The following is a 17,564-nucleotide window of genomic DNA, read 5'->3' on the forward strand; positions in this document are numbered from 1 at the left end:
GAGAGTCAAAGAGCGAAAGAAACAGGTGAGGCAGAGGGAGAGAGAGAGAGAGGAGAGAAGAGAGAGAGGTACAGAGAGGAGCAGAAAAAGAGAGAGAGAGAGACAGGTAGGGAGAAAGATAGAGATGCAGAAAGAGAGAGATGCAGAAAAAGAGAGATGCAGAAAAAGAGAGAGATGGAAGGATAGAGAGGAGAGAGAAGGGCCATACCGGGCCCAGAGAGTCACGTCATAGCCAGGCAACTCCATTAGGATTCCACACAGTCCACAGGATGGCGCTAGCTGAGCATCTGCTGGCCAACCACACACCACTGCTCTGTCACACCGCTGCTCTGTCACGCCACTGGGACACGGATCCTTAGCAACACCACTCTCTGCATGGGAATGTGTGTGTGAACGCGTGTGCGTGTGTGCGTGGCTACGAGGGGTTGTCGAGGAGTCGGGGTTGTCTGTAGTAGTACAAGTGCTGTGTTATCTTCAGGCATACAACCCCCCCCCCCCCCATGTCAGCAGAATGTAGGATTATTAATGTGTGTTACACCACTAATCCCCCACCAGGGACCTGTGGGCCGCTGTCAGCAGTTTGTACAACGCGCGGAGGGTCCCGGCTGGCCTTGCATGTCAACACGAGCGTTAAACAGAATGGGGGAACACTTTATTCATTATAAACCGTTTTATAGTTTTACAGTTTACAACCGTTTATAAGGCATTTATACAACCGTTTATAAGGCATTTATACAACTGTTTATAAGGCATTTATACAACTGTTTATAAGGCATTTATACAACCGTTTATAAGGCATTTATACAACCGTTTATAAGGCATTTATACAACCGTTTATAAGGCATTTATACAACCGTTTATAAGGCATTTATACAACCGTTTATAAGGCATTTATAAAACCGTTTATAAGGCGTTTATAAAACCGTTTATAAGGCGTTTATAAAACCGTTTATAAGGCATTTATAAAACCGTTTATAAGGCATTTATACAACCGTTTATAAGGCATTTATAAAACCGTTTATAAGGCATGTATAAAACCGTTTATAAGGCGTTTATACAAACCGTTTATAAGGCATTTATACAAACCATTTATAAAACCGTTTATAAGGCGTTTATAAAACCATTTATAAGGCGTTTATAAAACCGTTTATAAGGCGTTTATACAAACCGTTTATAAGGCATTTATACAAACCATTTATAAAACCGTTTATAAGGCATTTATACAAACCGTCTATAAAACCGTTTATAAGGCATTTATACAAACCGTCTATAAAACCGTTTATAAGGCGTTTATACAAACCGTTTATAAGGCATTTATACAAACCGTCTATAAAACCATTTATAGGGCATTTATAAAACCGTTTATAAGGCATTTATAAAACCGTTTATAAGGCGTTTATAAGGCATTTATAAAACCGTTTATAAGGCATTTATACAAACCGTTTATAAGGCGTTTATAAAACCGTTTATAAATAAAACCGTTTATAAGGCATTTATACAAACCGTCTATAAGGCATTTATACAAACCGTCTATAAAACCATTTATAGGGCATTTATAAAACCGTTTATAAGGCATTTATAAAACCGTTTATAAGGCGTTTATAAAACCATTTATAGGGCATTTATAAACCGTTATGGCATTTATAAACCGTTTATAAACTGTTTGCTCACCATGTATTAAACATGACTCCCACATGTGTAATGTTAGTAAGCTAGTTATTCAGACATGCATATTTAGTTCCTTAAACATCCTGTGTTGTGTGTTGGTTTTATCACTAGGTACTGCTGGAATGTCTACCAATGGCATACCCACCTTGTTGTGGCATATTACACAGGTCACTCAACACTTAGAAAGTATAAATAGCACTCACTTTTGATTAGAGATCGCAAAAATACTTTATTAATGATTAGTAAATGGTTTATTAATGAGGGAGTAATTATTAATTGATAAATGGTAAACACACACTTTATAAAATGCTTAATAAATGGTTAATTATGGATCCGTGTTACCGGGAAAGGCATTATGTTCCCATTCCACTGATAAGCGGTGAGCCTTGATTACAAAAGGCACAGCCAGCCAGGCAGCTGTAGCTGTATGGGGGCCCCGAGGGACCAATGGGACAGAGCTAAACGGGATAGAGGAGAACAGAGCGAGAGGGCCACAGGAGAGCTGGATTCACCCACTGCTATAGTCCTATCTCCTGCTTTGTGGGGAGAGAGGAGGAGAGAGAGGAATCCCGGAGTAATACCACCACTGCTATAGGCTAGTCAGATATGAAAGACTGTGCTGTATGAGAGTATAGTAGAGATTGTTATGACTGCCTGGGGCCCCCTTACCCTCCACAGTTTTATGGCTGTCATAAAATACTCTGCTTCTGGGCTCTGTTGTATTCAGATTGGAATGTGACTTTGGAACACAGAGACACTTGGCCAAACTCTGACATCAAAAAGTTGAATAATTGAACAGTATTTCTGTATTCCAAACAGTTGGAGTGGTCCATGGGCAATTAAGGGAACAGACATGTCGAGTTTGTTTCATTTGGTGACCTCATGAAGGACAGGAGACAACACACTACTGTTTCTTTAGTTGTATACACTTCTCAATGATGGGGTTTGCATTATACCTAAACGTCACGGAACGCCCCCTTTCCACAGAGTTAATAAAAGGACACATGACAAAATGTACATTTAGTCAAGAGAACGCAGGGATGGCTACCACTCTATAGACCAAGAAGACTAAGACGTGAGCCGGATGTTGCAAAATGGTTTAAACTACAACTCTACTGAAGGACAAGACCAGAGAACGTGGGGATCATCCCCACACTGAAATGGTTGTGAAATCTACAAACTAAAGACCAATTATTCAGTTCGCGGCTGTTTAAATACTTTAGTCTGGTAAACGCATCCGTTCGAACGACCGAAAGGTACTATGACGTATCCATTATAACAAGCTACAACTACGAAAGACTTTGAGGACAAACCAGAGACGAACCAGACAAACCAGAGACTTTCTGTAGACTAACTATCCAGCAGATGGATCGGCGACCACAGAGAGACACAACAAAGGCATACACTCGTAAATATGTCAATTGTATTTTCGAATGAGCGACTGTGCATGTTCAGAGAGTTAGCATTTCCATGAGCGTAGTCAACTGTATGTACATGTGTCCACTCTGAGTTTCCCGCTCTTGAACTGTCCCCACCCCTTGCCTTTGTCTACCAAGCTGTCATATCAGTTTCTTTGTGTCATGTTAGTAACCAATGTATGACCTACTGTGTGTGTGTGTTTGTTTATGTAATTCTGGAATTGATTATAGTTGGTTAGTAAATAAATAATTAAGCCAATTTGTATATCTCTGAATCATGACTAGGCTTCGTGCAGATATCCAAGGGTTTGTGACATTCAGGAATGAGACTGATGAGGTAATAATACATTAATATAATACACTGATGAGGTAACAATACATTAATATAATACACTGATGAGTTAACAATACATTAATATAAGACACTGATGAGGTAACAATACATTAATAGAAGACTGTAAGATATGAAAATATCTGAGTTAATTTGGGAAATACAGACTCTTTAAACATTGTCCCGTGGTTCCCTGACTTCCTAGTTAAAGTTTACATGATAAGTTTAATGATGTAAGAATAATTACACATAGAGAATTGATTTGATAATATAACAGTCTTCACATTTAATGATAGTCACGTTACGACAAGATGCAGTACTGTCAGAAGCATCAAAGTTGTCAGCACTGTAATAGCATGTAATAACATGTGAACAAGGGAGCTAGCATGATAAAATGAGAACACAAAGGATAACTGAGAATTGACAAACATTCAATGTGCTAACTTGTTTGGGATAGGGGGCAGTATTTTCACGTCCTGGATGAAAAGCGTGCCCAAAGTAAACTGCCTGTTACTCAGGCCCAGAAGCTAGGATATGCATATAATTGGCAGATTTGGATAGAAAACACTATAAAATAATATATGTGAGTATAACAGAACTGATATTGCAGGCGAAACCCCAAGGACAAACCATCCTCCCCCAAAAAATTCAGCCTACCACTATTTTCAATGGCTGTCACTTTTATGATAAGCGAAGTCCTCCCAGATTGTAGTTCCGAGGGCTTCCACTAGTTGTCAACAGTCTTTAGAAAGAGTTTCAGCCTGTTTTATTTTTTAAATGAGCCAGAAATTGTAGTTTTTCTAGGTGGCTCGCATTTTGGCTGTAGTGTTTCCAAGCACGTGAATGAGAGTGCGTTCTTTGGTATTTTTCTCAGGTAAAGACAATAACGATTCTCCGTCTTAAATTTGATCATTTATTTACGTATTAGGGTACCTAAGGTTTGATTATAAACGTTGTTTGACTTGTTTGGAAAAGTTTATTAGTAACGTTTGGGATTCATTTTGTATGCATGGAGGGAAACTGGGTGGATTATTGACTGAAGCGTCCCAGCTAAACTGAGTTTTTATGGATATAAAGAAGGACATTATTGAACAAAATGACCATTTGTGATGTAACTGGAACCTTTTGGAGTACCAACAGAAGAAGATCATCAAAGGTAAGGCATTTATTATATTGCTATTTCTGACTATCGTGTCGCACCTGCCTGGTTGAAATATGTTTTTCCTGGTTTTGTATGCGGGCGCTGTCCTCAGATAATCGCATGGTGTGCTTTCGCCATAAAGCCTTTTTGAAATCTGACAGCGGTTGGATTAACAAGAAGTTAAGCTTTATTTTGATGTATTACACTTGTGATTATATGAAAGTTAAATATTTATAAAACTGTAGTTTGAATTTCGCGCCCTGCAATTTCAGCGGATGTTGTTCGAGGTGTCCCGCTAGCGGCACTCCTTTCCCAAAGAGGTTTTAACAGTGTCATCAATAACCTTGTCAACCAGAGCATTTCAATTTGCTGGACACAGTCTTTTCAACATTTTAAACTGGAAAAAAATAGAAGAACGCATGTTTTTGTGCTGTGTTGAGAATAGAGAAGAAAATGGGAAGTGAAATGGCTGGTAGGACACAGAAGAGCACGTCCACAGGCAATCTCATTTGTTAAAGTACTAGTCTGTCTGTGGGCGACACTACTTGTATAAAGGAGATGTCTATCATAACATGAGGAGTCTATATTCAGAACTTCTCTAAGCTTCATCATCTTTTTCTCATCTGACCAGGGATGTGAAAATAGGTGTCACTCCTCGGTTCCCTCACTACAGGGACTTTACTTCTGCAATACTTGTGCATGCGAGTCACTTCCCTGCCGAGTCAGCGTGATTAACCATAGATGTGTGCATGCGAGTCACTTCCCTGCCGAGTCAGCGTGATTAACCATAGATGTGTGCATGCGAGTCACTTCCCTGCCGAGTCAGCGTGATTAAACATAGATGTGTGCATGCGAGTCACTTCCCTGCCGAATCAGCGTGATTAACCATAGATGTGTGCATGCGAGTCACTTCCCTGTCGAGTCAGCGTGATAAACCATAGATGTGTGCATGCAAGTCACTTCCCTGCCGAGTCAGCGTGATTAACCATGGATGTGTGTATGCGAGTCACTCCCCTGCCGAGTCAGCGTGATTAACCATAGATGTGTGCATGCGAGTCACTTCCCTGCCGAGTCAGCGTGATTAACCATAGATGTGTGCATGCGAGTCACTTCCCTGCCGAGTCAGCGTGATTAACCATAGATGTGTGCATGCGAGTCACTTCCCTGCCGAGTCAGCGTGATTAACCATAGATGTGTGCATGCGAGTCACTTCCCTGCCGAGTCAGCGTGATTAACCATAGATGTGTGCATGCGAGTCACTCCCCTGCCGAGTCAGCGTGATTAACCATAGATGTGTGCATGCAAGTCACTTCCCTGCCGAGTCAGCGTGATAAACCATAGATGTGTGCATGCGAGTCACTTCCCTGCCGAGTCAGCGTGATTAACCATAGATGTGTGCATGCGAGTCACTTCCCTTCCGAGTCAGCGTGATTAACCATAGATGTGTGCATGCGAGTCACTTCCCTGCCGAGTCAGCGTGATTAACCATAGATGTGTGCATGCGAGTCACTTCCCTTCCGAGTCAGCGTGATTAACCATAGATGTGTGCATGCGAGTCACTTCCCTGCCGAGTCAGCGTGATTAACCATAGATGTGTGCATGCGAGTCACTTCCCTGCCGAGTCAGCGTGTTTAACCATAGATGTGTGCATGCGAGTCACTTCCCTGCCGAGTCAGCGTGTTTAACCATAGATGTGTGAATGCGAGTCACTTCCCTGCCGAGTCAGCGTGTTTAACCATAGATGTGTGCATGCGAGTCACTTCCCTGCCGAGTCAGCGTGATTATGGCCACCTGTGGCATCCTTTCAAAAGCAATGCAATATGAAGGTAACGGAGCTATGAGATGGAGGCCAGGTCTGGTCTTTACTTCCTGTTCCTCAGCAGGAAGTCTGCTTGGGCTTGCTCTCATAAATCTCCATGGCAGCCATGATGCCTATATATGTCTATCTTCCTCTTTGCACGGCAAAAAAATGAATTTCAGTCACGAGAGAGATCTTGTTTTGACGTTGTACTGCGTGTTGTTTCACTGCCCCGTTCATTCTTAGGTTAGGCCTATTGTAATCTCTCAACATTTAGGCATTTCAAATCAAATCAAATTGTATTAGTCACATGCGTCGAATACAACAGGTATAGCCCTTACAGTGAAATGCTTACTTACGAGCCCCTAACCAACTGTGCAGTTTAAAAACAATATGGATAAGAATAAGAGATTTAAGTATCAAGTAATTAAAGAGGAGCAGTAAAACAAATGACAATATATGCAGGGGGGAGCCGGTACAGAGTCAATGTGGAGGCTATATACAGGGAGGTGCCAGTACAGAGTCAATGTGGAGGCTATATACAGGGGGAGCCGGTACAGAGTCAATGTGGAGGCTATATACAGGGGGTGCCGGTACAGAGTCAATGTGGAGGCTATATACAGGGGGGTGCCGGTACAGAGTCAATGTGGAGGCTATATACAGGGGGTGCCAGTACAGAGTCAATGTGGAGGCTATATACAGGGGGTGCCGGTACAGAGTCAATGTGGAGGCTATATATAGGGGGTGCCAGTACAGAGTCAATGTGGAGGCTATATACAGGGGGTAGCCGGTACAGAGTCAATGTGGAGGCTATATACAGGGGGGTGCCGGTACAGAATCAATGTGGAGGCTATATACAGGGGGGTGCCAGTACAGAGTCAATGGTCAATGTGGAGGCTATATACAGGGGGTCGCCGGTACAGAGTCAATGTGCAGGCTATATACAGGGGGTAGCCGGTACAGAGTCAATGTGGAGGCTATATACAGGGGGGGTGCCGGTACAGAGTCAATGTGCAGGCTATATACAGGGGGGTGCCGGTACAGAGTCAATGTGGAGGCTATATACAGGGGGTGCCAGTACAGAGTCAATGTGCAGGCTATATACAGGGGGTGCCGGTACAGAGTCAATTTTCAGGCTATATACAGGGGGTGCCAGTACAGAGTCAATGTGCAGGGGCACCGGTTAGTTGAGGTAGTTATGTACATGTAGTTAGAGTTAATTAAAGTGACTATGCATAGATTACAACAGAGAGTGGCAGGGGTGTGGAGAGGGGAGGGGGAGGGGGATGTGAATAGTCTGGGTAGTCATTTGATTAGATGTTCAGGGGTCTTATGGCTTGGGGGTAGAAGCTGTTTAGAAGCCTCTTGGATCTAGACTTAGGGCTCCGGTTCCGCTTGCCGTGCGGTAGCAAAGAGAACAGTTTATGACTTGGGTGGCTGGACTCTTTGAAAATGTTCAGGGCTTTCCTCTGACACCGCCTGGTATAGAGGTCCTGGATGGCAGGAAGCTTGGCCCCGGTGATGTACTGGGCCGTTCGCACTACACTCTGTAGTAGAGGTCGGGTTTTCATAACAATCGGTAATCGGCCTTTTTAACTCAGATTATCGACAATTACATTGCAATCCACGAGGAAACTGCGTGGCAGGCTGACCACCAGTTACGCGGGTGCAGCGTCAAAAGGACCTTGCAAGGAGCCAAGGTAGATTGCTAGCTAGCATGAAAAAACTGATCTTATAAAAAAACTATCAATCTTCAAATAATCACTAGTTAACTACATATGTTTGATGATATTACTAGGTACACTAGCTTGTCCTGCGTTGCATATGATCAATGTGGTGCCTGTTAATGTATCATCAAATCACAGCCTACTTCAACTTCGCCAAACGGGTGATGATTTAACAAAAGCGCATTGCTTTTCTTCACAGAAGTACATTTTTTTAAATAAATTAATGTTAGCAGGCAATATGAACTAGGGAAATTGTGTCTTGCGTTCAGTGCAAGCAGAGTCAGGGTATATGCAACAGTTTGGGCCGCCTGGCTCGTTACGAACTGTGAACTAATTTGCCAGAATTTTACATAATTATGACATAACATTGAAGGTTGTGCAATGTAACAGCAATATTAAGGTTGCCACCCATTCGATAAAATACGGAACGGTTCCGTATTTCACTGAAAGAATAAACGTTTTGTTTTCTAAATACTAGTTTCTGGATTAGACCTTATTAAAGTGTTTATGTGTTTATTATATTAGAATGAAGTCTATGATTTGATATTTGATAGAGCAGTCTGACTGAGCGGTGGTAGGCACCAGCAGGCTCGTAAGCATTCATTCAAACAGCACTTTCCTGCGTTTGCCAGCAGCTCTTAGCAATGCTTGAAGCACAGTGCTGTTTATGACTTCAAGCCTATCAACTCCTGAGATTAGGCTGGCAATACTAAGGTGCCTATAAGAACATCCAATAGTCGAAGGTACAGTGTATATGAAATAGTAATTTTACAGAGAGAAATAGTCAACGCGTCATAATTCCTATAATAACTACAACCTAAAACTTCTTACCTGGGAATATTGAAGAACTGAGAATAATGAACCACCAGCTTTCATATGTTCTCATGTTCTGAGCAAGGAACTTAAATGTCAGCTTTTTTTACATGGCACATATTGCACTTTTACTTTCTTCTCCAACACTGTGTTTTTGAATTATTTAAACCAAAATTGAACATGTTTCATTATTTATTTGAGTCTAAATAGATTGTATTTATGTATTATATTAAATTAAAATAAAAGTGTTCATTGTTTATTCAATATTGTTGTAATTGTCATTATTACAAATATATATTTAAAAATCGGCCAATTAATCGGTATCGGCTTTTTTGGTCCTCCAATAATCGGTATCGGTATCGGCTTTTTTTGGTCCTCCAATAATCAGTATCGGCGTTGAAAAATCATAAATCGGTCGACCTCTACTCTGTAGTGCCTTGCGGTCAGAGGCCGAGCAGTTGCCATACCAGGCAGTGATGCAACCAGTGATGCTCTCGATAGTGCAGCTGTAGAACTTTTGAGGATCTGAGGACCAATGCCAAATCTTTTCCGTCTGCTGAGGGGGAATAGATTTTGTCGTGCCCTCTTTATGACTGTCTTGGTGTGCTTGGACCATGTTAGTTTGTTGGTGATGTGGACACCAAGGAACTTGAAGCTCTCAACCTGCTCCACTGCAGCCCATCGATGAGAATGGGGGAGTGCTCGGCCCTCCTTTTCCCGTAGTCCACAATCATCTCCTTTGTCTTGATCACATTGAGGGAGAGGTTGTCCATCCCCATTCCACCCCCGTTGTCCACCCCCATTCCATCCCCATTCCACCCCCATTGTCCATCCCCATTCCACCCCCATTGTCCACCCCCATTCAAAATAGATACCCTGAATACAATGACCAAAGCACTAACAAAATTATATCATATTTCATTATGTAAAAGCCTCATTTGAGAGAGAGGTAGCGAGGGGGGAGGCAGAAAGAGAGTAAGGGGAGGCAGAGAGAGAGGAGAGAGAGAGAAAGAGGAGAGAGCGAGAGAGACAGACAGGCAGAAAGGCAGGCAGAAAGGCAGGCAGAGAGAGAAGTAGGCCTAATTGTAATGACTACTTATAGCCAGCCGTTTAATCATAATCTGTGACACTGTCACTCAAGTTGTCTCTTCTAGACTGTGTTGCTTCTCAATATCATGACTGTTTTCCGTTCAAGAAAAACTCAAAGTAATTTAGAAGTTAACACTGCTGTGCACTGTGCAGAATAGACAGGATACAACAACTAGGTCTTCATTACACACATATGGATGAGTCATATCTCTCTAGAACATCCCAGACAGCTACCTAAGAATAGTAAAGCCCCCTTTACTGGCTCAAATAGCCGAACAATCAGCCCGTTACCAACTCTTTGTAAACTTTGGGGAAAAATGGTCTTTGGCCAGAAACAATACTAATAGTAAACAAATTGACAACCGATTTTCAGCACGCATATAGGGAAGGACATTCAACAAGCACAGCACTTACATAAATGACTGATGATTGGCTGACATAAAAAGATTGTTGGGGCTGTTTTGATAGACTTCCGTGCAGCTTTTGAAAACCTTTATTTAACTAAGCAAGTCAGTTAAGAACAAATTCTTATTTTCAATGACTGCCTAGGAACAGTGGGTTAACTGCCTTGTTCAGGGGCAAAACAACAGATTTTTACCTTGTCAGCTCGGGGATTCTATCTTGCAACCTTTACAGTTACTAGTCCAACACTACCTGCCGCCCCATCGATCATAGTCTGTTGCTGGAAAAACTAATGTGTTATGGCTTTACATTCCCTGCTATGTTGTGGATAAAGAGTTACTACCTGTCTAACAGAACACAGAGGGTGTTCTTTAATGGAAGCCTCTCCAGCATAATCAAGTTAGAAGCAGAAATTCCCCAGGGCAGCTGTCTAGGCCCCTTACCTTTTCAATCTTTACTAACGACATGCCACTGGCTTTGAGTAAAGCCGGTGTGTCTATGTATGCGGATGACTCAACACTACACACGTCAGCTACTACAGCGACTGAAATGACTGCAACACTCAACAAAGAGCTGCAGTTAGTTTCAGAATGAGTGGCAAGGAATAAGTTAGTCCTAAATATTTCTAAACTAAAAGCATTTTATTTGGAACAAATCATTCATTAAACCCTAAATCTTGTAATGAATAATGTGAGAATTTAGCAAGTTGATGTGACTAAACTGCTTGGAGTAACCCTGGATTGTAAACTGTCATGGTCAAAACATATTGATACAACAGTAGCTAAGATGGGGAGAAGTCTGTCCATAATAAAGCGCTGCTCTGCCTTCTTAACCTTCTTAACAGCACTATCAACAAGACAGGTCCTACAGGCTCTAGTTGTCAGACCTGGACTACTGTTCAGTCGTGTGGTCAGGTGCCACAAAGAGGGACTTAGGAAAATTGCAAATGGCTCAGAACAGGGCAGCAAGGCTGGCCCTTGGATGTACACAGTAAGCTAACATTAATAATATGCATGTCAATCTCTCCTGGCTCAAAGTGGAGGAGAGATCGACTTAATCACTACTTGTTTTTGTAAGAAGTGTTGACAACCTGAATGCACCAAGCTGTCTGTTTTAACTACTGGCACACAGCTCGGACACCCATGCATACCCCACAAGACATGCTACCAGAGGTCTCTTCACTGTCCCCAAGTTCAGAAAAGACTATGGGAGGCGTACAGTCTACATAGAGCCTTGACTACATGGAACTCTATTCCACATCAAGTAACTCGTGCAAGCAGTAAAATATTTATTTAATAAAAAGAAGATAAATATACACCTTAAGAACAGCGGGGACTGTGAAGCAACACAAACATAAGCACAGACACACACACACATACAATAACATACGCACTATACACACACACACACATACAATAACATACACACTATACACACACACACACATACAATAACATACGCACTATACACACACACACACATACAATAACATACGCACTATACACACACACACACATACAATAACATACACACTATACACACACACACATACAATAACATACGCACTATACACACACACACACATACAATAACATACGCACTATACACACACACACATACAATAACATACACACTATACACACACACACACATACAATAACATACGCACTATACACACACACACACACATACAATAACATACGCACTATACACACACACACACATACAATAACATACGCACTATACACACACACACACATACAATAACATACGCACTATACACACACACACACACACACACACACATACAATAACATATGCACTATACACACACACACACACACATACAATAACATACGCACTATACACACACACACACATACAATAACATACGCACTATACACACACACACACACACATACAATAACATACGCACTATACACACACACACACACACATACAATAACATACGCACTATACACACACACACACATACAATAACATAAACACTATACACACACACACACACACACACACATACAATAACATACACACTATACACACACACACACATACAATAACATACGCACTATACACACACACACACACACACACACATACAATAACAGACGCACTATACACACACACACACATACAATAGCATACGCACTATACACACACATACACGTGGATTTTGTGTTGTAGACATCTGGTAGTAGAGTAGGGGCCTGAGGGCAAATAGGTCATGTATTGTGAAATCTGTTGTAAATGTATTGGAATGTTTTTTAAATTGTATAACTGCCTTCATTTTTGCTGGACTCCAGGAAGAGTAATGGGGATCCATAATAAATGTGAATACAGCCTATTTAAGAGTTGGAGAAGATGTCACTAATTGCAGGTCATACCTCGACTCAACACTTCACAGTGCCAAGTGCATTCACGCACCATACCGATGAAATAACCGGTATAACAGATTGCTATTAATTTGATGATTCCAAGCATGGCATCATTTATATGGGAGTGAAATTACATTTATCACACAATTTCTGTTACACATTGCCAGGTGTTATTCTGGTGATAGGTCTACCATTGACAGGCGGATGCGTCCTGCAAACCAAGGTAGGCTACTGGTATGCTATAAAGTATGGAAACCGACAGACGAAACACCTCTGGTCAGTTATCAGTTCCCGGTAGATATTTCGTGCTGTGGATGCTCTCCCTTTACAAATGGACGCGCACAGCTGTCCATGTCGCCCTGATGTCCGTAGCCTACAGTAGGTTGGTAGATATGGGCTACAGCACTACATGTGTGTAGCCTACAACACTGGCAATTGGGTGAAGCGAGCCAGACCCTACACACAACGGTTGAAACGATGCCAAGTGCACGACATGGCTGTACCCTGTACAGTAATAATGTGACATAGCCTACCTGTGAAATGTTGCAGCGTCGTGCCTTGTACCCAGAGGCTCAGTACTTGCTGCACTGATAGATTGACAGAAAAATCCCTGTTCATGTTTCTGTCGCCGCCGCGGCCGGGGTTCGCACCCCTCTTTGTCAAATGGCTGTACGTGGCTTTTGACGAAGACATCGAGGAGACCGGGGTGGCATGAGCTCGGAGGCTTTATCCCCCGGCGCGCACACCTCTACCGGTGCCTCTGTTTCGGCTTGACGTTGTTCATTTCCGCGCGGGGAAGGAAAGGGCCAACGGCTAGTCTGCTCGTGCTCATTCTCGGACGCAGCGGCTGATTTTTGGAGGCCATGATGAGGATGGGATGGCAGCGCGAGAGAGCATAGCGCACACGGAGGTGTGGTCCTACATCAGCCAGTCTCTCTACATAACCCTTAAAGGGGCCGTCACCGGTTAAAGTGGGGTGTACGCTAAACCTACGAGTTACCGTTATGATATTGTAGCCCTTTATGAATGGTAAACAAAAGATGAGTAATCAGTACAGTAGTGTTTACACTGAAAACCTGCGTAATCATGTGGCACATGTGGGCGTAATTGAGCGGTAAAATTGCGAAAATCAGTGAGAGGACTATTGGCTGTAGTATCCTGCATATATTTACTATGAAAATAATGATGCGTTTTTGTATTGCAGGGCGTTGTCTGTGACGTCTCATCGTTGCCGGTACTGTCCATGGTGCTGATTTGCTCCCAGTTGAGTCAATCCTAAAACGCCTGATAACAGTAGAGGTGGGTAATATCAATAAGAGATATCATATTCAGCAGATCATATTCTCTATTACCATCATCTGAGTCAATATTAAGATCATCGTTCGGGAATTTATCAGAGAGAAATGTATAAGCTAACGTTCCAAAAACAATGATTTCTGCTTTCAAGGCAGATGAGAAGTCTGAAAGCTTCAACTCTACTTTTTATTTGTTTATTTATCAGGGACCTGAACAGCACGATAAGGAACGAGAGCAAGCAAGTTATAGAGCTCTTCCCACTATGTGGTCCTTTCAACAAATACATTTTAGGAATTAGATCCATGCTTAGCATGTTTTGTATTTCACATCGGGATGGTGGTGAGACTTTTCACTGTATCACTAATAAACATGAAATAACTTAGATTATTCACAGATTCACGATCTCCTCTGAACAGTTGATGTTGAGATGTGTCTGTTACTTGAACTCTGTGAAGCATTTATTTGTTTCTCTTTTCTTATTTGAGCTGTTCTTGCCATAATATGGACTTGGTCTTTAACCAAACAGGGCTATCTTCTATATAACACCCCTACCTTGTTACAACACAACTGATTGGCACAAACGTATTAAGAAGGAAAGAAATTCCAAAAAATGAACTTTTAACAAGGCATACCTGTTAATTGAAATGCATTCCAGGTGATTACCTCATGAAGCTGGTTGAGAGAATGCCAAGCGTGTGCAAAGCTGTCATCAAGGCAAAGGGTGGCTACTTTGAAGAATGTAAAATCTAAAATATATTTACATAACACTTTTTTGGTTACTTCCTGATTCCATATGTGTTATTTTATAGTGTTGATGTCTTCACTACTATTCTACAATGTAGATAATAGTCAAAATAAAGAAAAACCCTTGAATGAGTAGGTGTGTCCAAACTTTTGACTGGTACTGTATATTTTTGTATGTAATCTATAAGCATTTTGGGATTTTTAGTGGATTATTTAACACATATTGAATGTATAATGCAGCAATGTAAAATGTATTTGCTTTTCTTTCTATGTTATCTTTGATAACTATGTCTACATTCATTACCAGAGGAAAATGGTTACATTTCTGTGGGGGTTTGTTTGTAAGAACAAACATCTATAGAACTAGACCAATGACACAGTATAACTTTAATTTGAATGATTCAGCATCAACACATTAAACACTGCAAAGAAATGCTAATTTTAGTACAGGATCATTTAGACTGTAATTCAATTTCATAGTCTGGTGGTTGTGAAAGAGAGAGAGACAAAGACAGAAAGAGACAAAGATAGAGAGAGAAAGAGAGAAGAGAAACAGAGACAGAGAGAGGGGGGGGAAGAGAGAGTGAAAGTGAGAGGAGAGAGGAGACAGAAAGAGAGGAAAGTCAAACAGAGAGAGAAAAGAGGGGAGAAAGATGAGAGTCAGAGAGAGAAAAGAGAGGAGAACGAGAGAGAAAAGAGGGGAGAAAGATGAGAGTCAGAGAGAGAAAAGAGAGGAGAACGAGAGAGAAAAAAAACATGAGAGAGAGAGAGAGAGAGAAAGAGAGAGGAGTGGCTGCTATTGAAAGTTAACTGTGTTTATGGGTGATCAGGGGTGTATTCATTTTGCAGATTCTGTTGAAATACGTTTCTTAAACGGAACCAAATGGAACAAAACGGGGATACACATTCCTGAATTTGTTCAATAGAAACTCTCGTATGCAAATGATAGGGAAAAGTTGAGTATCATGTCGTAGTCTAAACCTATCTCTATTACATTGAACTGGGTGAATGGAATATTTTTTATTATTTTTTTTTTATTCAACCAGGCAAGTCAGTTAAGAACAAATTCTTATTTTCAATGACGGCCTGGGAACAGTGGGTTAACTGCATGTTCAGGGTCAGAACGACAGATTTGTACCTTGTCAGCTCAGGGGTTTGAACTCGCAACCTTCCGGTTACTAGTCCAACACTCTAACCACTAGGCTACCCTGCCGCCTCTACACTCTAACCACTAGGCTACCCTGCCGCCTCTACACTCTAACCACTAGGCTACCCTGCCGCCTCTACACTCTAACCACTAGGCTACCCTGCCGCCCCTACACTCTAACCACTAGGCTACCCTGCCGCCTCTACACTCTAACCACTAGGCTACCCTGCCGCCTCTACACTCTAACCACTAGGCTACCCTGCCGCCCCTACACTCTAACCACTAGGCTACCCTGCCGCCTCTACACTCTAACCACTAGGCTACCCTGCCGCCTTTACACTCTAACCACTAGGCTACCCTGCCGCCTCTACACTCTAACCACTAGGCTACCCTGCCGCCTCTACACTCTAACCACTAGGCTACCCTGCCGCCTCTACACTCTAACCACTAGGCTACCCTGCCGCCCCTACACTCTAACCACTAGGCTACCCTGCCGCCTCTACACTCTAACCACTAGGCTACCCTGCCGCCTCTACACTCTAACCACTAGGCTACCCTGCCGCCTCTACACTCTAACCACTAGGCTACCCTGCCGCCTCTACACTCTAACCACTAGGCTACCTACCCCCTCTACACTCTAACCACTAGGCTACCCTGATGCCTCTACACTCTAACCACTAGACTACCTACCCCCTCTACACTCTAACCACTAGGCTACCCTGCCGCCTCTACACTCTAACCACTAGGCTACCCTGCCGCCTCTACACTCTAACCACTAGGCTACCCTGCCGCCTCTACACTCTAACCACTAGGCGAGAGTCATCCAATATGCTGTAATAGAAATAAGGACATGCTCATGAAAAAAAAAAAAAAATCGTCCTCCCTCATCTTAAACGGCACCAACATCCACTGTCTCACAGACAATGGAGGATGGTATAAAGAAACACTATTGTTCTGGTCTGTGATATAAGGTATTGAAATGGATAAGCATTGGATTGCAGTGTGTATAAAATATATAATATATCCCATTTAGCAGACGCTTTTGTCCAAAGCGACTTACAAGTCGGCTGGGGCCACTACTTTTACATATGGGTGGCCCCAGCGGGAATCGAACCCACGACGCTTGGCGTTGCAAGCGCCATGCTCTACCGACTGAGCCACACAGGACCCACCGTCTGACTTCCATAACAACTTGTGAGGAATTCAGCTCTGGTAGATGACTGGGAGTGAAGGGAAGTCTTTACTCCATCCCACCTGTCAACTGAAATGGAGGGGTCCTGTGTTTAGGTCAACTAAATGGAGGGGTCCTGTGTTTAGGTCAACTAAATGGAGGGGTCCTGTGTTTAGGTCAACTAAATGGAGGGTCCTGTGTTTAGGTCAACTAAATGGAAAGTCCTGTGTTTAGGTCAACTAAATGGAGGGGTCCTGTGTTTAGGTCAACTAAATGGAGGGGTCCTGTGTTTAGGTCAACTAAATGGAGGGGTCTTGTGTTTAGGTCAACTAAATGGAGGGGTCCTGTGTTTAGGTCAACTGAATGGAGGGGTCCTGTGTTTAGGTCAACTAAATGGAGGGGTCTTGTGTTTAGGTCAACTTA

The 17,564-nt window shown here is 42.4% G+C and overlaps 1 protein-coding gene across 1 annotated transcript in view; it reads right to left on the minus strand.

Moving 5' to 3' along the window:
* Positions 1 to 13,673, minus strand: part of LOC135551346 (transmembrane protein 170B-like) — a 31,158-nt gene extending 17,485 nt beyond the window's left edge. Inside the window, exon 1 of the mRNA XM_064982567.1 lies at positions 13,317 to 13,673. Coding sequence (XP_064838639.1) covers positions 13,317 to 13,476 — 160 coding nt within the window. The 5' untranslated portion in view covers positions 13,477 to 13,673. The remainder of the gene's footprint in view (positions 1 to 13,316) is intronic.
* Positions 13,674 to 17,564: the final 3,891 nt, after the last annotated feature.

The sequence above is a fragment of the Oncorhynchus masou genome, chromosome 13 (assembly GCF_036934945.1).
Source record: "Oncorhynchus masou masou isolate Uvic2021 chromosome 13, UVic_Omas_1.1, whole genome shotgun sequence".
Taxonomy (NCBI): domain Eukaryota; kingdom Metazoa; phylum Chordata; class Actinopteri; order Salmoniformes; family Salmonidae; genus Oncorhynchus; species Oncorhynchus masou.